General features: G+C 41.4%; 1 protein-coding gene across 1 annotated transcript; it reads left to right on the top strand.

Annotated features, from left to right (window-relative positions):
• The first annotated feature begins 960 nt into the window (after window positions 1–960).
• BAALC (BAALC binder of MAP3K1 and KLF4) lies at window positions 961–24,258 on the top strand. The gene is made up of 3 exons (XM_074897621.1): window positions 961–1,126; window positions 20,855–21,024; window positions 24,154–24,258. Exons 1-3 carry the CDS (start codon window positions 961–963, stop codon window positions 24,256–24,258), a joined length of 441 nt encoding a protein of 146 aa, XP_074753722.1.
• The last annotated feature ends 837 nt before the right edge of the window (window positions 24,259–25,095 follow it).

Raw genomic sequence — 25,095 nt, 5'->3', positions numbered from 1 at the left:
TGTATGTATAAATCCTGTATGTATAAAGCCTGTATGTATAAACCGCTGAGGGCCGCGGGGCTCTGTGGCGCAGCGGGGCCAGCCGTGCCGGCCGTGCCAGCAGTGCCAGCTGTGCCAGCAGTGCCAGCAGTGCCAGCCGTGCCGGCCGTGCCAGCAGTGTACAGCAGTGCCGGCTGTGCCAGCCGTGCCAGCAGTGCCGGCCGTGCCAGCAGTGCCAGCAGTGCCAGCCGTGCCAGCCGTGCCAGCAGTGCCGGCCGTGCCAGCCGTGCCAGCAGTGCCAGCCGTGCCAGCAGTGCCAGCCGTGCCGGCTGTGACAGCCGTGCCGGCTGTGACAGCCGTGCCAGCAGTGCCAGCAGTGCCAGCAGTGCCGGCCGTGCCAGCAGTGCCAGCCGTGCCAGCAGTGCCAGCAGTGCCGGCTGTGCCAGCCGTGCCAGCCGTGCCAGCAGTGCCAGCAGTGCCGGCCGTGCCAGCCGTGCCAGCAGTGACAGCAGTGACAGCAGTGCCGGCTGTGACAGCCGTGCCAGCAGTGCCAGCAGTGCCAGCAGTGCCGGCCGTGCCAGCCGTGCCAGCAGTGCCAGCAGTGACAGCAGTGCCGGCTGTGACAGCCGTGCCAGCAGTGCCAGCAGTGCCAGCCGTGCCGGCCGTGCCCCCTCCTCGGGGCTCCGCGCCAGCTCCCGGCAGCCCGGGATGCGGAGAGATCGGGGACGGGCTGGGAGGCGGCGGGCTGGGCGAGAGGAGAAAAGCGGGAGAGGAGGGGAGGGGGTAACGGGCGGAGAAGGGGAGGGGACAGCCAGGGCGGGGAGGGGGCGAGAGGAGAGAATAAAGCCGGGAAGGAGGGGCAGGTGAAGCTGGGGAGAGCCGGGCGGGAGAGCGAGGATGGGGCGGAGGGCGTGAGCGGGGCCGTGCCCGGCGGCGCGATGCTGCTGCCCAGGCGGCAGTGGCAGTGAGCGGGGAGCCGCCATGGGCTGCGGGGGCAGCAGGGCCGACGCCATCGAGCCCCGCTACTACGAGAGCTGGACGCGGGAGACCGAGTCCACCTGGCTGACCAACACCGACTCCGAGAGCCCGCCGCAGGAGGGCGGCAGCGCCGAGCCCGGCGGCCGGGAGCAGGGCGGCCCGCGGCCCGGTGAGTGGCGGCCCCGCCGCGGGCGGGCACGGCGGGCCGGCGGCCCGGGGAGGGGGAGGCTGCGGCACACGGCCCAGGGAGCGTGTCTGTAGGTGCGGGCACCCCGCCTAGCTGTCCGCCGCACCTGCTTTCCGAGACCGCCCCTTCTGCCCTCACAGAGGCCCGAGCCCGGGTTTAAAAGCCCCGGGGGGTGGCCGGGGCAGCCCGGCGCGCCGGGACCCGCCACCCGCGCGGGGCTTTCCGCGGCAAGAGCTTGTTCGGTGCCTGGGGACCGTCTCACGGTGGTGCTGGGCTGGGAGAGGGAGCGTGCCGATGCCATCAACTCTGTAATAACGCACCAGCAGCCAAGAGAACTTGGCTCTTCGAGGCTCTCGCTGTGGAATACGCGTCTCCCTTTGCAAAACGAGTCCTTTAGGAAACAGGTTTAAAATAAGGAAGAGGTTCTGACACACCAGCCGCCTTCCACACCTCCTCGAAGCAGAATGATGTACACAAAAGAAAACTGCTCAGACGGTGGGCTGCGCAGGAGCTGACCTACAAGTTTGAATTTCCTCGTTCTTGTCAGTGTGGTACGTGCCTAGTTGTGAGCTGAGGTACGGACAGCCATGGGAAGGAGAGTGAGAAGCTCTGATCTGATGTGGGGTTTTAAACGTTTTCAGAATTATTATGTATTGCAGTGGTATCCATAAATCTCAGTTTAGGTACAGAAATTCATTGCGCTAGATGTTGCACAAACACAACATGGAGATGGTTGCGGTCCTGGATAGATTATAATTTGCATATAAAGCAGTAAATGCCTATAGGCAGCTTCAGAGGAAAAGAAGTAGCTTTGCAGACTTTTATAACACGCTACAAAGCACCAGGAAGAAATCATGGAAGTGCAGGAGTGAAAATTAAGAAAGGTGGGCATCACAGGCCACCTGGAAAAGGGAGATGATGACTCCATGCTGACCAAAATACAACGAGGGAGAAGTCATAAAGGATCTATGTTGTACTCCTGAAAGCTAAAGAAAGACTTTGTAGTAACCACATGTGAAATCATGAGAATTTGAAGGTGAGTTGGTATAGGAAATGCTGTGAATTTAGAGGTTCAAGATGATACTGGCCGGTAAGCATGAATGACAGGTGACAGTCTTCCCTCCAGCAATGAAGGCTAAACACAGTGAGTGTTACCTCCATACCCATGCTTAGCATTATCTTAGCCACACTTACTTTGAGTTGGTGCCTAAACATCCTAAACAGAAGCCAGATAGGAGTAGATCAATAAGTATTCTTCCTAGAAACATGCAATAGTTGAATTTGTGTTAACAGATGAGAATAGCAGAGGTAAGGAGGACAACACTCAAGTCCAATAGAGACTGACTAGGGGTAAGAGAAACTCTTTACACAAAGGCCTTACAGAGGAGATTAGAGAGGAAGGGAGTGATGAGTGAACAGACTAGTAGGAACAAAGGAAGGGATAGTAGGACTTCAGGGAAGGTTGAGGTTCACCTTTCAACACAATCATGGTGGCAGCAGCTTAAGGAACCTGAGTAACGCACACTGGCCCTGATTAGTGCCTTGAAAGTCATAAAATACTTCATGAGAGCTGCTGTAGGGTAAGGCTTGCCATAGGAAAAGAAAGGAATAAGGAGAGGTACTCCAGGGACTAGAAACAGCATGTTCAGGGAATGTACAGATGAAAAGGAGAGGCAAATGAGGTCAAGTATGGGCTTAAGATGTGAAGAGGAAAACATGCCTTTATTGTGAGAACTGAAAACTATCTAAGAGTGAAAGGCAAAAGGGAAGAGTAAGGGAGGGGGTAAGAGCAAAATGGAGGAGATGGAGATAGGATGTGGCATTGGTGTAAGTGGAGGTAGGAAACCTCTGTAACTGGGACATAGAAAGGGAGAAGGCAGCTGGGGAAAGGGGGACCAGACAGAAGCATCTGGGAAAAGGAGGATCAAGTTGTTCTTTGTCATTTTTCGCTTGGAATAAATTGGTGAAATTCTGTGAAGAGAGAAGCAGAGGCAGGATGGGGGGAAGATTTCAGAAAAAAGCCAAAAGCAGTAAAAGGTGGCTGTGTTTGTCAACATGTTTCAATTAAGTAGAAAAAACCCACTAGGCGTTAGACATCAAAATGGAAAGAGGGGTAAAACACTCAGGGATGAAAGAATATATGGTATACAGGATCAGCAAGCATATCAGAGAGGAAGGGGTTAGTAACTGCCATATATTAATCTTAGTAATCTCATCCCACCCCAAAATTTCATTATATCCTCTTTTTTTTTTTTTTTTTTTGTCAGCCAGCATATTTAGCTTTCTGTGTCTGCTCTCACTGGAACTGTATGTATTTGTGTAGCCAAAGGTTTGTATCTTTACTAAGGCATTTTGAAAGCTAAAATATTATTAAATTAAAAAGGAAGTAATGAGTTTTTTTAATTTTCCCTTAACTTCTCCTTTCTTCCTATTTCAGCTGGTCCTTTCTTAGAATATTTGTTCATTTCCCTACTTGATTTTTTTACATCCATTTTAATAAAGTGTATTGCAATCTCCCAGTTTTTACGGGAAGATACAGGACAATATCAGTTGTTATAATATAGCTAAAATAAGACAAACAACTTCTCTTAAGTTCACGACAAGTCACTAACAGACACAAATATAGGTAGTAGCAACAAGTAGGAGTACACTGCTGAGGCTTTGACAATGATGGGCAGGGTAAATTGATATGGATGAACAGGGGTAGAAAAGTAGTAAGTAACTTCATGAAGCACCGCAGGTGGTGAAATTGAAAGACATCTGCTAGAAGATAAGTGTATGTACTGTTCATAGGCGAGTGGCTTCCATGAGGGAGGAAAAAAAGCAAAGACTCACAGTGCGCCCATACAATAGAGCAGTTTCTCTTAAGAATATCCATTGCTATGTGAGCAAAGAACTTTTCACAGGATTCAACTACTGTGTAGGCTATAGCTGGGGATAATAATAGATTACATTTCCCCTTATTAACTGCTTATTGATCCTTGCAACCCTTTGCACAAATTGCCTTCTCTTTAGAGGGTCTGATTCAGCTAAGTGGATGTGTTAGCACGAGTAATGATTTTCTGGGGAAGTAAGAATCTGCAGGAGCAGGTGAGTCCCTGTGGCAGTCACCATGGGTTACAAGCAAACCATGAGGAAAAAGACTGAATTAACAAAAACTACACAAAAACTGTCAAGTATTTTGGAACACATTTGCATAGCCTGCTGTGTTACATTGGGATAACTTGCTAATATATATGTGTAGGGTAGTAACTTAAGCTGTAAAATTTCTTGCCAGAAACCTGGACTGTAGAAGTGCTATATGTTCCATGTCAACTATTAAAAAATACATTTTGTTTGTTTTAAAGCAGGCTTTAAGTCATCTTATTTCTATTTCCTTCCAATTTTCAGTGACTAAGTTAGCTGTTGTATTCAATTATTTTTTCTATATTTGAAGTGCCTCAGAGTAGATAAAGCAGCATGTAGCCTCATGGTCAGAGAGACCTTACAATCATGATTTACCTCATGGGCTGCAAACGCCTTAGGACAGGATCTCTCCTTACTGTTTTCCAACAGCGACCAGCACAGTAAGACCCTAGTCTTGGCTGGAGATTGTTATTGAAATGAAAATAAAAATAATTTTTAAATGATGTAGCAACCAAGTAAAAAATAGTTATCTTTTATCAGAACTTAAAAGCTGCATATTGATCACCTCAGGACTCACTTGATCAGATCCTCAACTAATAAAACATTTGTTTATTTTTTATCATTACCTGACTCACAGTATCAGCTAAGGCTTTAAAAACAAAGACAAATGGTTTTTATTCTTTGTACTTTGCACTATTTCTACAGTAAAATCTTGTTTCCTGAAGCACGTTAAAGAAAAACATTATCCACGTTTCACATAAACTCACTTGGGAGAGAAACTTGCTCATGACATCAGCAAACGTACCTGCACTCAGTGGTCTGCCAGGATCAGTTAATTCCTTAGCGAAGACATTTGCAAAATAGCTATGAAATGGGAGTAGACTGAAGTCCTTTGTAAAATAAATAAAGAAAATCAGAAGAATAGAGGAGAAATTTTATCACTATCTAGCAGTCTGGCTGGCTAACATTTTATCTTGCATAGTTACCTTTAATAGAGTTGTGCATTTATGAATAATTCTTGCTTTTTTCTCTGGGGTTAAATGACTGGCTTGTGCTGCTGCTCTACTGTATTCTGATTGCTTCCAACTGTGGGAAGTTTTATAGACCAGGTTTGTCTTTGCAGCTAGGGTCTGGTCAAGACTCTGCAGAAGAGAGGGTTTCAGAGGTAACCTTTCACAGAGAAATTTTTGAAAATTGCTTTTCCATCCTTTGCAGTAGGATTGGAAGCAGCTGCAGCCGAAGAGCTGTGCGAACACCAGTTGCCATAACAACAGGGACTGGTGCTGGCTTGGACCAGAGCTACAGTCATCTGCTCTTTCATTTACCAGGTATACGTAAAGTTAAAAGGTTAACAGAAATGAATAAGCAAACATCAGGTTGTAAATTAAGAACTTGGTGCAGCAGATGGTTTCTCGTAAATCGGACTGCATAGAAGTATTTTTAATAAAAAAATCTATTTCGGGTTAAGAGCCAAAGAGGGACCACTTTTGCTAGTGCATAATATGGGTATGTCAGGATCTCTTTGTGCTCTTATACCCATTTACTACTGTTCTTTTATAAACAGGTTGGTTCAAAATTTGCTGTTTGAGAAACGTGACATTTGATATTTTCAGGAGATAACCTTATTACAGTTCAGAATTATAGTAAAAGTCAATAAATACAGCCTCTTCCTGGACTGTAAGACATTACAGTTAATCCCCTATTCCACCTTACTCCAGGGGTTGGATATAATAATGTATTGGGTATGTGTGGCAGGGTTTTGGTAGTGGTAGGCTACAGGGGTGGCTCTGTGAGAAGTTTCTAGAAGCTTCTGCTTTGTCTGATAGAGCCAATGCCAGACGGCTCCAAGATGGACCCACCACTGGCCAAGGCCAAGACCATCAGTGATGGTGGTAGCACCTCTGTGGTGATGTATTTTAAGAAGTGGAAAGAACTGCTACACAGCAATAATTGTAGCCAGAGAGGGGAGGGAGAATATGTGAAATAACTCTGCAGACACTGAGGTCAGTGAAGAAGGAGGGGAAATTGATTCTCGAGGTGCCAGAGCAGAGCTTCCCCTGCAGCTGTGGTGCAGCCCATGGTGAGGCAGCTGTGCCCGAGCAGGTGGATGTACTTGAAGGAGGCTGGGACCCCATAGGAAGCTCGCGGTGGAACAGGCTCCTGGCAGGACCCGTGGACCCATGGAGACAGGAGCCCACGCTGGAGCAGGTTTTCTGGCAGCACTGGTGACCCCGCAGGGGACCCACACTGGAGCAGTCTGTGCCTGAAGGACTGCACCCCATAGGAGGGACCCACACTGGAGCAGTTCATGAAGAACTGCAGCCTGTGGGAAGCACCCACGTTGGAGAAGTTCATGGAGGACTGTCTCCTGTGGGAGGGACCTCACACTGGAGCAGGGGAAAATGTGAGGAATCCTCCGCCCGAGGAAGAAGAAGCAGCAGAGAAAACATGTGATGAACTGATTGCAACCCCCATTCCCTGTCCCCCTGCACCACTGGAGGGAAGGATGTAGAGAAATCAGGGCTGAAATTGAGCCCAGGAAGAAGGGAAGGGTGGGGGAAGGTGTTTTAAGATTTAGGGGGGGTTATTTTCTCATTATCCTTCTCTGATTTTGATTGGCAATTAATTAATTTCCCCAAGCTGAGTCTGTTCTGCCCATGATGATAATTGCTAAGTGATCTCAACCCATGAGCCTTTCATTACATTTCTCTCCCCTGTCAAGTTGAGGAGGAGGAGTGATAGAGTGGCTTGGTGGGCACCTGGCATCCAGTGAAGGTCAACCCACCGCAAATTATATGGTATGTGCTAAAGAATCCTATTTCAATATTGTTTCTGGATTTTAGTTATAAGACCTCTGCAATTTCAGTTGTCACTAGCCTCTGTACGGAGGGCGGCACTAAGGAAACTTTTCTACACCACCTGAAAAGAGAATAGAAAAAAATAGCACGTGGGATGTTGCATAGAGTAGGGAAAGTGTTTGCATCTAATTTTTACCATCTAGCTTTCAGAAAGCAGCCTTCTTATGTGTCTCCTCTACTTTGTACACCAACTTTTTGTGTCTTAGCATTCACGTGGATGCGTAACAGACTTCTTAAACATGGAAAGCGCCTCCATAGAGTGGGTTTGTGTAGGTGCTTCCATCTGCACAAGATTGGGTTCAAAGCCCTCTGAAAACCACTTTCTTAAAAGCATGATTTGATAGGGCTGTTCTTCAAAGGGTTTCTTTCCAAGTGGCACCTCGTTTTGTGTCATACCTCACTACACTTCTGAAAGACCGCATAAATAGCAAACCTTGCTGTCAGTACTGGAGGTACAAACTCAGTACCAAAGATGGAGGTAAACAAAAGCAGTGGAAAAGCCCGGAGCCCATGCTGCTTCAGAGGAGTTAACCATTCCCATATGCTTTAGCGACTTCTAGTCAAACTTTTTACAGCATGTCTGCAGGAGAGGGGTGGGAAGTGTTGCAGGATGGAAGGGAAATAAAACTGATGCCTCCCTCAGAAGTGGAAAAATAATCACTTTTGCCAGTAAAAAATGACATTTCTGCATCAGTCTATGGATCAGGGGGGTTGTAAAGAACCCTAGATAGCAATAAAGGAAAATAATAGAATTAAATGGATAATCTCTGTAATAAATGATGGTTGCCAACCCACTGACCTGAAACTTCTCAGCATTGCCATTCCACACTCAACACACATACCTGGGTTTTGCTCAGCATAGAACCCCGTCAAAGATTATAGTATTGGCCTAAACCAGTATTTACCCCACCACAAGACAGCATTGAAATGGTTAGAAAAATTAGCTGATACATTTTTTTGTAATAACTATATTTTCCAGCCCAACCATAGCTGTTAATTTTCTTCCAATCCATGCATTTTCACCTTTGCTGTCATTCGATAGTTTAATACTCTTAATTTCACTTAGGTACAGTTGTAATTTAAGAAAGCTGAAATAAAGATCAGAAGAAACAAAGTATTTTCTTCCATAATGAGCCTTCAGCTTGCTGTTTTTTGAGATGTATTAGACTCAGTTGCTGGAAAAATGTCAATCTTGTTTAATGGTAGGTGGTTAGTGATGTTCGAGTAATGTATGAAACCTCCTGAAAGGTCCTGGTGTCTCAGGTGGGAGCAGCCACCCTGTGTCCCTGCAGCAGGAGGGAGGGCAGGGACTGGGCAGGGCTCTCCAACTGCCTCCTTCTTCCTCTGCAACCTCTTAATTGCACTTTCTGCCTCTAGGACTCTCTCAAAGCACTGCAAAAGCTGAGAAAAAACCATTTAACATGTAAATATACTATGATAATTTTTTCCATAAAGCCTCTTAGTCTCTGCTTAATTCCCATTTAGCTAATGTCCAGCAGTCTTGCTAAACCCCTCCTGCAGTCTAAACCAGACCTACTAGGATTGATTGCCCACAATTTACCCCAGTGTAATCATTTACCCACCAATAAAATAAATTCACTAAAAATGTGATGTGCAGGAATGGTTGAATTACATGAAAGGCTTTCCTAGCTGTACCAGAAAGGAGGAAGGTTGTTCAGTATCAATAGAGATGATTTGCATGATTTGGTACCTTCTCTCCAGATGATTTTCTGGTGGATAAAATTCTTCTTGTGTCATTGAAATCTTTCATGAGAAAAATTTTCTTAGTGAGAGCCAAAGGGCTCATTAACTATGGGAAGAGCTGTTGCCCTCTGCCTCAAAAGCAGGTGGTGGGCGAGTGGGATGGTGAGAGGGAAAGTGTCTGAAAGGATTTGAGCAGGAAACCTGAGCCGTGTTTTTCTTGGCAATGACAGGTCCTGCCTGTAGGATGCTCAGAAGGAAATTGCTTTCCAAAATGACTATTTTTCTGGAAAAAGCTCTCTTTTTTTCCTTTTATATCCTGATTCAGGACATTAAAAAACTCTTTTTTCTTATCCTTGGGAATGAGTTTACACATTCTGGCCAGTTCTAATCCTGTATTTTCCAGTTTAAGAATGTATAGTTCAAAACTAAGACTTGAAAACAGAATTAGCTTTAAGTGAAGACTCATGCCAGTCTCGCAGTAGAGGTGTAATTTATTTCATGCAGGAAACACAGTTCAGAGTGCAGTTTACCTCATTGCGCATTGATTAGAATTTCCAAAATTTCCACACTGAGAACATACTGCAGTAATCTAGCACTTAGGTGACGGAAATCTGTCTTTTCTGTACCTGTAGTCAAGTATAGAGATATATTTTTTAATAGAAACAGAACTAATATTGCATGTCTGACTTTTTTTTTTTTTCCTCAGGTATTCCTGCAGTTTAAAAATAAATTGATTGCAATTTAAAAAATCTGAGATTCAAAGATGGGTTTTATCTTAAATACACTAATAGTTAAGACTCAGAAACCGAATGATTGAAGCCATGAGTTTATTGTAAGGCTTTTTGTTTGACTCACATAAAGCAGCACTCTTCTAGATCATGCAGATAATATTTCAAAAGCTGGGTGATTGTGTGCATTTTTTGGCAGTGGCCTTCCGTGAAAAAAGTGCCTTGGTCCTTTACTGTATGCAAAGAAATAATGAGTTCCTATCCCAATTTTATTATGAGTACATGCATAATTACTTCCCTAGACTGTCACTCTGCCTTTTCTCTTCTCTCTTCTGTTTAGAAAAAATACTGATTAAAAGTAAAACAAACAAGTAGATGGGGGAGCAACATTTTACTGATTAATGTGGGCAGCTGTAGGCTGTAGGGTTTTCCATTTTAAAGTTTTCCTGAATCCACTGAGCTCCTCCAGATTGTTTCTGTGTTGCTGTTTGCTTGACTGAGCCTTAAGTTTTAAGCAGCTGATGAAAAAGCGGTAACACAGCCTCTTATTTCTCCTGGAAGATCATGGATTCAGGCTAGCCTATTGGGGTAGGTGCTAGCTACTGAAGAGCAAAATAATCATCCAGTCCTCTGTTGACTGATTTTTTAATTTTTTTTTTTAACCAGTTTTCTAGCAATGCATATGGTTGTGTTTCTGTCTCTGTACATTTCATCTGGATATTGTCCTCACATTGCAATTGTCATTCTTGTAATTTGCTAGTATTTCCCAGGTAGGCCATCAGAATTGTTTCAAGCACTTGCAGTGCTAGAAGTATGAACTTCTGCCACTTGCATAAAGCCGGTGCCCAAGTGCTTTCTGAGTGTTTACGCTGTCCATGGAAAAGATTAAAAAAATTTAATGGATTTATCTAGTAGATTGTTAACGGCTGATGACATTAGGCTTTAACAACGCTACTGCCCTCGTTTTAAGATGAACACTAAATGTGAGTGATAGCTTTTTCACATGCATACAGATATCTTAAGGCAAAGCATTTTATGATCGCAGTCATACCATGAGCCAGTTAAGTCATCAGTATCCTTTCATATATTCATAAACTCAGGCTGGAAGTGTCACTTGCCCATACAGCCCACTGGTCTTCCCTCAGTTAATTGCCATACCAAGCATACCTTTGGGACATTCAGACTTAATTTACATATTTCCAGTGGATGACATTTTGCCTAAGCCTTTGTAAATTAGGTCAGTAGCTAATCACTCATTGCGAAAATACATATCTAATGCCTTACCTGGAACATTTAGCTTCAATTTCCAGCTGTTGAACCTTGTTGAGCAAAACTGAATTTCAGCTCATTCCATGTACATTTAGATGGTTTTCATGAGGATTTCTGTTTAGTCTGCCTAAATATTTTTGCTGCTCTTCAGTATGATTAATTGAAATGATACTATCTACTCATCTTTAAATTCCATGTGTGATTAGCAAGGTAATGGGAATGAAAACAATACTTCCCATTTCTGTGTTGGAAATTAGTCTAAAACATAGTGAGTGATGTTTTATTACCACATCCTGAAGGAGAAGGAAAGACCATCTGAACATCAACAGATCTAAGCCACTGTTCAGAACCTGTCTTCAAACAGGGTGATACGGTTGTGGGAAGGACGGTTGAGAGGCGGCCAGCAGTCTGCTGCTTGTTTTTTATCTCTCACAGTGCTTTCCTGAAATGGGAACATATTTATTTGTATTTTAAAGAAAGGGTCAGACAGGAACTGAGCCAAAACCAAGCATCTTTGGAGAACAGGCTGACTTGACTTAGTTTGGACACCCACGATGTAAGGTACATTACATAATGGTATCATTTTTGAGGTGAATTTTTCATGGGCAGTACTGAAATACGGCCTGTATCTTTGCATGCAGAGAAGCAGATCCCTGCACTGCCTATCTTCCTGAAAAGCTGTATTATGAAAAGCACTTTAGAGGTTTGCTATTTGTTAGTTTTTCACTTTGGAGGAATAAGTGATCTGTTTCTGGCATATCATGTGACACCGGTAAGTTGCTTAACCATTCCATCTAATGATTTTCCCAGGCATAAAATGTAGTTAAGATTTAAAGTCTTCCAAAATGCTGCCAATTCTTATTCCACAATATAGTTAAAATTCAGTTTTACTTTCCTGTTAGAGTTATTAAAATTTGTATCTTCATCCATCAAACTCTGTTGTCTTTCTGTCATTAAATTCTTCCCTAGCACCCTGATAACAATTCTTTCAAGTTTACCTATCCTATCTTCCCTTCATGGTCAGACTAATCCTCCTTATTCTGCTTCTGGAGTCTATTTTCCATGTAATATCATTCGTCTTGAGCTTTGAAATGATCACGCATTTTTAAAGAGTGTTGTGGTATGCTTTTTCTATTTGGAATAAATACAAATTTTATATTCACCTTTCATTTCATAGATGGGGTTACAACATTGTTAAGTTTGTTTACAAGATAGTCATACCATGATTCTGTATCATAATTTGAAGTCAAAATATAGCAATATGCAAAGATTTAGCATCTGCCCATACCAGGGAAATTAGGCCATGTAAGGAATACCAAGGTTTGCACCTTTAATGCTGCCCTTTTTTGTATTTTACTTGTCTGCCAGAATCCTTGGATACTCTCTAGTAGAAATCTTCACATTATAGTAATAAATCTGATCAGACTTTCTGAGCTATTTATCATATTCCTATTTATGCATGTGCATGTTAAATTCCAGATTAAAAATGTTTTAGAAATTCCTTTTATCCAAAGAAGAGGAGCCTGTTGGCTCATTTCAAAAGGGCAGTGGTTAAAGAAGTTTTGAAATACAGAAATCTGTAGGACTCTTGTTTTATGCTCAGAAATGAAGTGGCAGCAAATAGGAAAACAAGCAAACCTGCCAGCCAAAACTGTCTCAAGATGTAGTGCTTGGTCTCTCAGTTTCGCCAGGACTCCAGTGTGCATATCGTCATTTAAAAACATTAAATATATTCATTGTAATCCGGTTCTTTTAGTACTGTATTCAACATTTAATACCATAGTCTTACAGAAGAACATAATTCCATAAGGCCCCTAAACATGTGACAAAACCATGGCCAGATCAGGATTTCAGAGGCTGATTTGTCTTCTGCTATTAGCTATTATCTGAGCCCTGTCATCTTGCATAAATGGAGAATTTCCTCTTATTTATCACCTACTTCCATTAGCACTGAAAGTAAAGCAGATACTTTCTAAACAGAAAAAGAAGAGACTGTTTGTGCTCTAGGGCGAGCTGAGTTCAAATAAGCATCCCATGGAGGTAGGGAGGAAGGCACACAGCCCTCTCTCTCCTGCTTCCCCATGCCTACTGCATGCCAGGGCATGGCTCAGTCCTGCCTGGCTGGACTCAGCTTTGGGGGGAACTGCCATGTGTGGAGGGCTTCACAGAAGGAGAACAGATCTCCTCTCTGTGCCTTTTCCCCAGTTTGGGACAGGGGGAACCATTTCTGTGGCATCTCTAAAGAGAGACTCCACAAAACAATGATGGCCAACACAGAATGTATAGAAGATGCAAATAGATTTGTTTTGGTTTTCTTCCCTTCTAAAATTATCGCATTAGAATTTGGATAAATTGTTCTGTATTCTCTGAATGTCTGGGCAGCAAATTTATTGTGTTGTTATATTTGCTGATTCAATAAACACAAAACATTGTTTTTGATGACATTTTCCTGCTGCAGCAGGTCCTCCCTCTGCATATCTTCTGGATCCTTCATCCTAGCTTACAAACCCACTCTATGCTATGTCTGAAAGTTTCTAAATTCTTTCTTGTTAGGGAGAAAGGCTACTGCAGATTTCTTGAGCATCTGGCCTTATCCCTGAAGCTACTTCTTTGGAGAAAATGACTTAAACTTGACTTTTGTCACAACCTCCACTGCATTAATTTTTTGATCGGATCCATGCTGTTATTTCTGCAGCAAAAGTAACATACTGCACTCAGGCCTGCAGATGCGTAGCCTTCCCACACATGAATGGTTTCAGATCAGGAAAATAGGTATAGAAAACAGGTATTTCAGTGCCCTCTGTACTTCTTATAACTCCGTAGCATTAAAAGCAAGAAACTCATTTGGTAGTAACAAATACCTATTGCCTCTGGAAGCAATTGCATGTTGTGATAACATTGTTCATTCATCTTTACTGTGAGTTTTCTCAGAGTCCATTTTTACAGTACAGTATCTTATTATGCAGACATTTTCTAAAACAGCATCTTATGCATTATTCATGAGATAAGTCATGATAAATAAAAAAGTGTTGCTGAACCAGAAAATTGAACCTTACTGGTTTGTTCATAGTCAATTCCAAAGATAAAAATTTAGCATACTAACCAACAGCTACCCACTTTAAACAAGTATGTGCCTGTTACTCAATAGCAGAGCATGTGACAGCACAGGGTCAGATCTATAGTGTATTTGTGTCAGAATTCATCTCCAATTTTGGCCACTACCTGCTGCTTTAAGATCAGGTAGGAGAATATTGTGGCAAGCACATGTGGAATAATTTTCTCCCCAAAGTTCTGATCCTTTTGGCTAAGATTAACATCGCCTTCGTACTACAAGGCTTCATACCCCTTCCAGATTTCTTGATGGCATTAACTATTGCAGCACTGCTGGTTTTTGTTAGTCACAGAAATTTTCAGTTCATCTTGGATAGTATTAAGATATTGCTCTTTTGACGAGGTTTATGCGAAGAGTTCTAGGCAGACCTACCACCTGCTATCTGTGGTTTGAGAAGTTTCCTGTAGTCCTGATAATTAAGGGTTCCCCTTAAATGTTGCTGTCTGGTTCCTTCTCTCATTCTTGATCATTAGCAAGTATATATTTGCTTCCTCATACATAGATAAGGTCTAGCAAAAAGCCTTGGGGAAGCCATACCTTTATCTTTTGTCTTGCACAAAGTTGACCCCCTATTTATCTTTTTCTCCCTCCGTGTCAGCTGTCAATACATTACACTATTTTGCTTTTTACTCCAGTTTTACTTCCACAATCTGAATTAATTATGTAATTCCCCTCTCTTCACATAATCTTTATTTCCATACTAAAATCTGGTTAGAAAGAGTTAAATATTGAGAGTAAAAGTTTCCTCTCTTCTTTATAAGATACTCTCATAAAGGACAATTTGAATTCTTAGCTATAACCAGGCTGTACAAAGAACTACAGAAGCATCTATGTATCATTTATCCTTGGTTTTATTATCACTAATGTTGTTGTTATAATAGAAGAAATCAGAAATACAGGTCTAAAATCTAAAATTTGCATTCCGTGTTTTACATTTTCTTTGGCTTCTCTGTGATGAACATCTTAATGATGGTTTAAAATGATTCTTTTAAAAGCTTTCATTAGACTGCTTCCTCCCCATTTAATTATTTTTTTAGGAGTTATAAAATATGATTTAAGCATGCTTTATTTTGAATGGGCATAAGGTTGCAAATCTGTGAGCAACTTTTCAAACTAGAATTTTACAAATATATATTACAAAATACCTGAGGGATTCTGCTCTCTGGGAATTTCTGAAAACTCATTCAAAATTTAAAAATTATTAGGACTGTAGACGAAAGAACACATGCTAGCACATACTAAGAGGCCTCATAGAACACTGTGGGAGATGGGACTTGGTGACTCTTTCTCCTAGAGAAGTGAGGTGCATCCTACCAGGAAGATAAGCGAGGCAGAGAGGGAGATGTTGTGAGAGAGAAGTTAGGGCATAAGTATGTTACAGCCAGCAGAGAAAAAAGGGCATCACAGACAGATTTCTCTGAATGCATTGCTGAATTTGCATCAGATTTTCAGGTGGCATTTAGGAACAGAAAGGTGCATTTGAACAGCACAGATCAGTACTTCCTGCAGTTCTGTTATGAAGAAAACTTCTGTTCTTTAGAAAATGGTCGTGTGCTACCTGGAATTAATACAAGACTTAATAGTCTGAAACACAAAGAATCGTGACGATGATAGTAACTATGGTTAATTAATAAAGACAGGTTTAGAGAATTAAGGTAACAGAAGCATTGGTGTATTTGGAGTCTTCCTTCTAAAAATTAATTTTGATATTTACTTGGACACACTGAATTTTTCATTACATTTACAGTAGAGAGAGTAGGAGGTTGTCCCAGAAAGATTGAAAAAAACTTGGCATCTTACTGACAGTCTGAAAATTCAGTGTTAGGATAAACTATTAATTATGAGTAGCAGCAGTTCTTGGAGAGTTAATTTTTTTATGCTGTTTATACGAGCTACATAAAAATACTAGTGCCTTTGGTTTTGTGTTAGTAATGGCAGTTGTCATGTTTGATTCTTTTTGTCCTCTTCTAGGATGTTATATTACCTTTAATACATCTGTTGTTCTCCACATAGGATTTTTATTTCAGACAGATTTGTCCTGTGTTGCTGGTCTTCACACATATATTGAGATGCCTCTGATTTTAGGTAGCTTTCTGTACATTACCTAATGATATAATTATCAAACTCTTCTTGAATGCCCTTCTTTTAAATTGTGGAACAGCTAAAACATACCCCAATATCCTAGGGAGCGATTTTCAGTTTTGATTTGTCAAATTCAATAACTGGAGCTGATTTTTGCCCATATGCAAATTTTCCCAAACTTTCATATTTTGGGAAGTTTGAACAAATGGCAGTACTTTAATGCCAACATTTTAGTGGGGGGAAAAAAAAAACCCAACCAATCTTCGGCAAATTTTGTTTTTCAAAATCTGTTCAAATTGTGCATGTGAAAATACACAAAATGAGAGATTATTTGAACTGCCATCATTTGCTGTAAATCATCAGACTTTTTAATGAAAGATATTTTAGAAAGAGTTCCTTTGTATCAGTCAGTCATATCGCATCTTGTCCTGGATCAGCAACTCTGGGACACCGTTTTTGTTGTAACACAGTGGGAATCTTTGATGAATCTGAGCTAAATGAGCAGAACAAATGTATGTCCCCTGATGCAGGGGTAGTAGGAAGCAATGTGAATGTACCTCCAAAGGATTTGGAGTGCTCAGCAAGGCAACTCACCGAGAAGAATGAGTGTAACTGGGTGAGTGTTGTTTGGTTTGGTTTGGTTTTGTTGTATTGGATGGCACACCAATGTAAGCTGCTTTCTGCTGCCTCTTTCAATTCCTGTGCTACCTCCCAAGTTGTGCCAGTCCGACTGCTTGCGTCATTGGGTGATGAATAAAGTCTAGGGATTGATTTCACTTTGAAATAACCCTTTTTTTTCCTGATGCTGCTGAAAAAAGTGTTTGTCAAACTGCAGTCTAAAGGATTTCTGTTTGCCTGGTAAGAAAAGCAAGAGTCAGATCACCTGTGCAGCCTAGCAAGCCAGTGGAAAGGAAGATGACAGTAAACATTGTAATGGGAGGACAAATTCTTTTAAGCATATTTTGTGCTGAAAAGGTAGACTTGGATTTGTGAGCAACAGGGCTGCTGCTTGGGTATTCTCCCTGTGTCCATAGAGAGAGAACTTGTGTACGTTTTTTATAAATAGACCTGATTGCATGCAATGAAATACCTGCCCTGTGTTATTCAGTCCTCCCCATGATGGCAGCAGCCTGGCAGTCCCCCAAGCCCCAGTGAACCATTCCTGAGGAAAAGGTCAACATCACGTTATTGGGGCTTTGATAATCACCCGAAACTCAGGTTTTGGGAATGGAGCCATAAGAATATCCCAGGCTTGCCAGTTCAGTTGAAAATAAAATGCATGTATTTGACAGAGCATTGAGATGGGCTCTGCTGTTTTCCCTGGCCTCAGGAGGCCCACAGCCTTTTGGCAGGGGTTGTCCTGGCAGAGAACATGAGAATGAAAACATTACTGAACCTGTTTGTTTAAATTTCTACTGAAGCTCTACAATGAAAGTCCAAGGAGGTTATTTACCAAACCCATGCTGTGAGGATGATACAAATATCTCGACAGTTAGCTTGGTTTAAATGACACTGAGGCAGGACCCTGAGTATTGCCATCCTGCTAGCTTGCAAATTCTAGATTGTACAGAACAAGAAAGTTAACTCTTCCATTTTTGGGCAAACCCTAAATAGCAAGGCAAAAATATTTGCTATTTTAAAAGCAATCCTGTGTTCCTAATCTTTTTTTAACATCATCTCTGTTCTGCAATCAGCATTTTGTGCTATATATCTAGTCTATAAAATAGGTGTCGCTTTACGAATTGCCAACAAATTGTTCCTGTACTTCCATGCTCATGCATTCTCACTGTAATTTCTGCTCAGTGCTCATAGATAAAGAGCGAGTCACCGAAGTCTTTACACTGTTGCCCACTCTCTAAATCATCTATTTCCCAATGAAAAAGAATTCTAAAATAGTTTCTTAAATTCAGACTAGCAATCATATTTCAGAATAAAATAAAAAAGCTTTTTGCGCTGCTTTTTGCACTAGTATTGGTGATCACTACGTCACCCATATAAAAATAGAGTGATAGTGAAAGGCTCAGATATTGATAACTGGTTCATTTCTGACAAGTATTGCAAAAAAAGTCTCACCTCTGCAATGCAGTATGCAAGAAGGATGCTTGGCCTGCAAACTAACAGAGGACAAAAAATTAACCAGATACACCATTTTCAGGACTGAGATTTCCCATCGGCCTCCAGAAATGGATTGAAGAAAAATTGTTCTGTGCAAGACCAAAAGATGCAAAACAATCTGATAAGTGAACAATTGTGCTTAATAGCAAACTTCAGCTGACAGCTGTGTCACCAGACAATTTAGTTAGAGGCCAGATGGCCAAAGGGACACATGGTGGAAAGTAATTTAGGAGGAACTTTACAGAAGGAGAAACTCATAACTCATGTGTTTGAAATGTCCAAGATACAATTAATGGAATTAGTATGTAATGCCTAGAGCATTTTGCCTGTTCAAAGCTGTGATCAAGCTGGTTCTCACAGCTCTACAGCAAGGTGAAGCACTAGACTACGACGTGACTGCTGGCTTAGAGCTCTGACTCATATGTGGCTAACTGCCTCTCCATCTCCCTTCCTGACAACTGAGTTCATCTGTGATATCAGTCTATGCCACTTACTGTTCTGCACCAAGTCATTTGCTGCCTCTCACCTGGTACTGTGGAGTGGTAGGAAGAGATAAGACATGAAACACAAGTAGGTGTGGACTTCTGTGAGTTGCAGGAGGGGTAGCTTACTCTTGTGAGAAGTTGCTTTTAGATTTAGATGGGACAACATTAGTTCTTGTATCTAGCAGAAAAGGCAGCTTCCAAAGACCAAGGTTGTTGGTTGTTTTTTGGGATTTTGTTGGGGTTTTTTGTTTTGTTTTGTTTTTGTTTTTGTTTTTTTTTTTTTTTTTTTAATAAACTACAACGTAGTATTTTCAAGTTTCAACTCCAATTTTTTTCTGTCCAAAAGTAGATGACTTAGCATTGTTACTTACCACCACTGCAAGTTAAACTGTCTTTGGAAAACTAACACCATCTTCTGACTGCTCAGGGAAATGCAGTGACTGGTTCGTATTTAGACTCCTTAAACCTTACACAACTTCAAATATTTTCAATATCAAGACTTTGAATATTTGTTTGAAGATTTATTGATTTCAGTCATTGCCTCTGCTAGCTGATACTGATGTTGCTTTCTACTATTAAAGCAGATTTTCTTACAGATTTCTGGGAAAGAATTCAGGACTTTGCTTTCTTTTTAGTACCCTTACTATTGTGCTTGAATTCCCACCTGATTCATGGCAAAAGGTTTTGATGACACAATGTGCACTTCAACCAAATGACAAAAACATTTGTCATTGGTTTTCCTCATACTTATTTTTCACTTAGTATCTGTTATTCCTTGCTGCTTCTTCGGTTAGATTGTTATTCCTTGCAGCTTCTTGCTGCATTGCTGGTTAGTAAATCTGCTTTTTTTTTTTTTTTTTTTTTTTCTGTTTGAACATAAAGCTTATTATAAATGAGATTTGCCAAAAATAAAATTGAGAGCTACAGTCATGCATCCGACTTGCTCATTGTATTTTAATTTCAGACCCAGTGTTGCAACCAGATGGATAGTGCTCTGCATCACTATAAATGAGAACTGATTTTTGTTAATGCAAAAAAATGAGAAAATTCTTTTAGGCTGGCTAATCTCATATTGTACAATTGTTGTGGTTTAACTCCAGCTGGCAACTAACCACCATGCAGCCTCTCGCTCGATCGCTCATCCCACCCCCAGTGGGATGGCGAGGAGAATCAGAAAAAAAGTAAAACTCATGGGTTGAGATAAGAACAGTTTAATCATTGAAAAAAATAAAATAAAATAAAAGTAATGAAAAGGAAGATTTAAAAAGAGAGAGAAATAAAACCCAAGAAAGACAAGTGATGCACGTGCAATTGCTCACCCCTTGCTGACCGATGCCCAGCCAGTCCCCGAGCAGCGATCTGCCTCTCCCAGCCAACTCCCCCCAGTTTATATACTGAGCACGACATCCTATGGTACGGAATATCCCTTTGGCTAGTTTGGATCAGCCCTTCCTGGCCATGCTCCCTCCCAGCTTCTGGTGCACCTGCTGCTGTGGGAGCATGGAAAACTGAAAAGTCCTTGATTTAGGATAAGCGCTACTTAGCAACAACTAAAACATCATTGTGTTATTAACATTATTCTCACACTAAATCCAAAACACAGCACTGTACCAGCTACTAAGAAGAAAATTATCCCAGCTGAAACCAGGATAATGCGTGCTTTATCCACACAGCTAGAGCAGAAAGCAAATTAAAAATTTCTTTGATTACTGATAGTCAAAACAGCATGCAATGCATTTTTTCTTAATTTCTTTCCTCAGCTTCTGATGAAAAACTTGTTCAAGGCCATGAATAGAGCAATCTGTCCATCCATACTGGTCTCATCTGTCATGCTCACGTCTAACCCTATCATTTACCAGAATTGAAGGAGATTTAAGGGTAGCCTCTCTGGGTTCTTAGTTAAACCCTTGGTCATGAAAGCAGCTGTGTGTGTGGACAAGCCAACAGAGTTGTGCAAATGACCAAAAGGCTCCTAATATGATGCACTCATTAACCAGTATTTAATGTTTCCTGAGCCAGTGTTTCACAGGGCAGTGGACTATAGGATAAAGGCCAAATAATGGGAAGTGTGGGAATGAAGGTGGCAAAAGGAGGTAGACTGCTCTCACTTTAGTACTGTGCCACACCTTCCATGGCTTGTGCTATCACAAAAATGTGAAACAGAGGAAAACTAGAGCCAGTTACAAACTGCTCCTCAGTATCAATCGCACAATTTCATGTGTCCCTGCTAGGTCTTCTGGAGGATGGGAAATCAGCTCAGACAGGTGTAACTACAGCATCAGGCACAGCTGGAACGCTAAACGCTGAGAAGAGGAATGACTGTGGTCCTCAGTGTGCAAACCCCATGGTGCACAGCACAGGAGCTACGACGCAGAGGCAGAACGGCTTCAGGACAACAGAGGTAAGAGTATAATTATGTTCCCTGCTGCTCAGCACTAGCTTCAACCAGGTCGAACCTATTTTTGTGACAATCTTCCTCGCTGCGATCAAACTGTCTTTAACACCTTGGGATAAGAGAAAATGGCTGCACCACAGCCAGGGCATGAGTAAGCCTAGCACCTCTGATAATGCTTCATGCCTGAATGGCCACAAAATTGATGTTTTATTCAGCAATTGGAGTAGCACACACATTTGTTACAGCAAAAAACCTCCACACTTACCTTTTTCCAGCTCAGTCCAGCTGTGGCATGTATTGTGCAAACTGTTTAGATTAATTATCTGAAAGGAAATGGGTTTTTCCTTAATTGCTGTTTTGCTTAAATTACATGCACTGCATGAACTCTGGATCATTCAAAGCTGTATGTGAAGCCTGAAAAAGTCAGTGGGAATCTTTTCAGTTACTTCAGTAGGCTTTGGATCAGATCCTCCCCACTTCTCCCATCATCTGTATGTTGTGTAAATTATAGAAGGATCATCCAGTGTATGACACCCAAGGCTTTGGGGCTAGATTAAAGTGCACATTTCTCCTGTCGTAGCTGCCTACCTGCCTGTCTCTCACAGGTTTCCACCTGCTGCCCTGTTTGTGCAGTAGCTGCTGAGCTGCTGCAGATTAAAGTAATCCAAAAACTATGGTTGGTTTACTGCTTCCTCAGTTTCTCAGATGGGAAGACCTCTCAGCACAGCATGTGGTGGAATCACTGTACCCGCTCCATAAGAAGCTGCCCCCTCTTGGGAATCATGTCCTTGAGAGAGACAGATCTAAACCCAGGGGGACTGAGCAAAAATGAAAAAGGGAATTTGGATTGAACTTCACCTTGCATTTGTTAACAAACAACACATCGGTACATGTCTGTTTATTTTATATCTTCACTGTATTATCTTTGTACTGCAGTAGTACAGGAATATTCTCCAATGACATGGATCCTGCAGTATCTTTTCATAAGATACTGCAGCTCCAGACATATAGGGACACATTGTACAGCAGCATGACATCTAGAGCCATGTAAATGAAAAACATAAATGCCTGTCATAGCCACAACCTCACACACAAAAATTAATTGGTCAGGTTGGATATGGTTGAACAGAACTAATGTAATTACCAATCCAATATGAAAAGATTTAGCCACACTTGAGAATTACAGTGTATACCTGACATACTGTTGCAGAAAATTGTTTGTTTAATTTTTAAGCGATTGAAAAATTACTTCTGTATTTAGACTTACTAGGAAGTATGCGCAAATTCCCACAACATATTAATAATGTGAGTGTTGACTGTAATGGGACTGCTCAGTGAAGCATAGGTTCCTACCCCGGGGCCTTATGGCTTGCAGTGTATCCTCTTGCCTTTCTACATTCGTTAATACATATCTGTACTGTTGCAACACAGTGCAGAGAAAATTTCAGATGATAAGTAGGGCATTTACATTATTCTACACATCTAATCAGGGTGTCTAAGAAAGGAAGGAAAAGAAGGTAATTTGTCTAAATTTCTTATAGTCAAAAAATAAATGTATTTTTCTACAGTGAAAGTGTAGTATCTAAGTTAGGCTCCAGCTCTGGTTTGCCATTCTGAATCTTTGTTTTCCACTGACTGTTTAGGAAAATGTAAGATGAGCAGGTTTCCGATTTGGACACCTAAAGTTTAGGTGCCTGGAGATGAGAATGTGACTATTAAACTCAAAATGTGCCCATTTTATTCATGTGAATAGCCACATTGATTACAGTTTTTCTTTTATCTCTACATACTGTAGAATACAATGTGATGAAGGATATGGTGCTCTCAGTAGACTTGGGTTCTGCTATTGGCCTGGGGAGTAGTAGGAGGTAAATTGCTTCATGTCACTGTTTCTCATTTTCTCGGGCATCAAGCTCTAAAGCATGCTACTGCCTTACCCCTACCATCAGTTATGTGACAGGGTACAATCTGTGGTGTCAAAAGGGAAAGGGTTTGACACAGGCTGCATCTGGGAAACCTTAATATCCTCTCATAAGTGTAATGTCAAAATAACTTAGAAGTAAAAGATGCTGATGATGAAAGGAGTCCTAATATCAGTGAAATCAACAGAATTGTCAGGCACCCCAAAAGCAAAGGCGGTATCCAGATTATGTCATTGAATGACAATAACCTGGCTTGATTTTCATGATATGTGTAGTCTTTGAGGAGTCCTTGTGTGAACAGGAGCACTGGGGGAGTAGATAGCAAAGGAGCAGGTGTATTCAGGCTGCAGAAATGTGAAGTAATATACAGCAGCAAACAAACACCATGTTTTGCTCTCAGGTGAGTACTTATCTTCCACTCACGTCAGTGGAAGTTTAGCAGACATTATTCCACCTGGCATTGTTACCATGTAAATGATGCCAAATTTACCTGGCATTCTTTACACTTACAAATTATCTCATAACACTGGAAATGCAGTAATTAAACCCACCTAACCCAGCTCTGTGTCTCCATCAGCCCGGCTCTGAATGTCCTTTGCTAGACTTAACCAGTTTACCGCGCAGTATAGTGCGTTGCTTATGGCAACAAGCAGTCAGACTAGGAGATGGAGAAGGATAAATTTAAATTAGCAATGCACTTGCATGCCTCAGACAGACTGACTTTTCTGAATATTTGGAAATGATCTGGTGAAGCTCTGAAAGGTATATATTGTACTCTGGTCTTATACACAGGCAGAACTAAGTGTTACTTTGAAACTATATTTTCACTTAAGAAACGAAATAAAGTGGAGAAAATTCTGTCTCATGCTAGTCACACTCAACTCCCAGTGACATCAAAAGGAACCTCTAATTTCCACTTTTGGACTGAAACCAGATTTCTTTGCTCTGCTTTTAGAATACACATGTGCAGAGATTATAATTATAGCCAAGAGGGTTGACCCAAAGTCCACTGACGTCCACAGCCTTTATAGCAGTTGTAAAAGCTTGTGTCCATGCTGAATGAGAAAGTTGCTTCACATCACAGTACTGTGTGAAGAATGCTGGAGGCATTCTGTTTATTAAGTAGAACTGTTTTCACAAATTAGCAGGTAATCATCAATGACTCTTTGTGCTGTCAGTGTGCAACTCACTGTACTATTTAAAACTTTTACAGAGTAAATGGGACACACAGAAAATGTCAACAAAAGAAGTCACCATTAATGTTACAAAAAATATCAGACAAAGTGACAGAAGGAAAACAAAAAATTGTGTCAATTAACGAAGGAAAGCACAGGTGAGAATGGACCTAACAATGCTTCACTGCACTTTAAATGTCGTCAGTTGCTGAAGATATGAAGATCTCCAGATGTTCCATGTTGAATACAGCAGGCAACTGCTGCTGAGTGCCTTCAGAAACATGTCTTGTAGAAACCAGCTGCAGACACTGTAGGATGTTCAGGTGTCAATTGCCTAAAGCAGTGGCACTGCACAGATGTACACCAAAATTCGTGCCATTTGGTTTCTACTAAGTCCGATGTTATCTCCTTGTGTGTGTCCTGTTCGGTATTGCTCCTAGGATGAAGCTGGATGATGAAAGGTACAGTTCTTCTCAATTTAAAACAGGAAGTGAATGCATGAATCTGCATGTTCAGTCATAAGGGGTTTCAAGTGTGTACATTCAAACCCAAGGATTTAATTTAAAGTGCTCACTTTATAAAATTCAAACCCAGACATCTCAGAAGGAGACATATAGGTGGCTCCCATTAAATCTCTTTTAAGCTATATATATCAGTTATAGAAAATTAAGTCATATAGTAATCTTTTTATATTTTAGTATATTAATTACTTACCTTTAATTTATTTTCTGTATTGACAGAATTTAGGTCTTAGAACCAGTAACCTTCATACTGATCAGCCTTTCTTGAAGTTCCTAGTCTTAGGTAGTCAGGTAGGGTTCTGGCTACTTCATTATTTTATACATCCCCCTTTAATTATGTTGAGGCCCAGACTGACTTGGAAAAAAGTGATCACTATCATTCCATGAAAATAACCGTAATTCTTAAAGCAATATTCCAATTAACTTTATTTGATCAAAGTATAATTGATTTCATGTGCA

This window comes from Athene noctua, chromosome 2 (genome assembly GCF_965140245.1).
Source record: "Athene noctua chromosome 2, bAthNoc1.hap1.1, whole genome shotgun sequence".
Classification (NCBI taxonomy): Eukaryota; Metazoa; Chordata; class Aves; order Strigiformes; family Strigidae; genus Athene; species Athene noctua.
The sequence above is the reverse complement of the archived record's forward strand: the minus strand, read 5'-3'. Positions and strand labels throughout refer to the sequence as shown.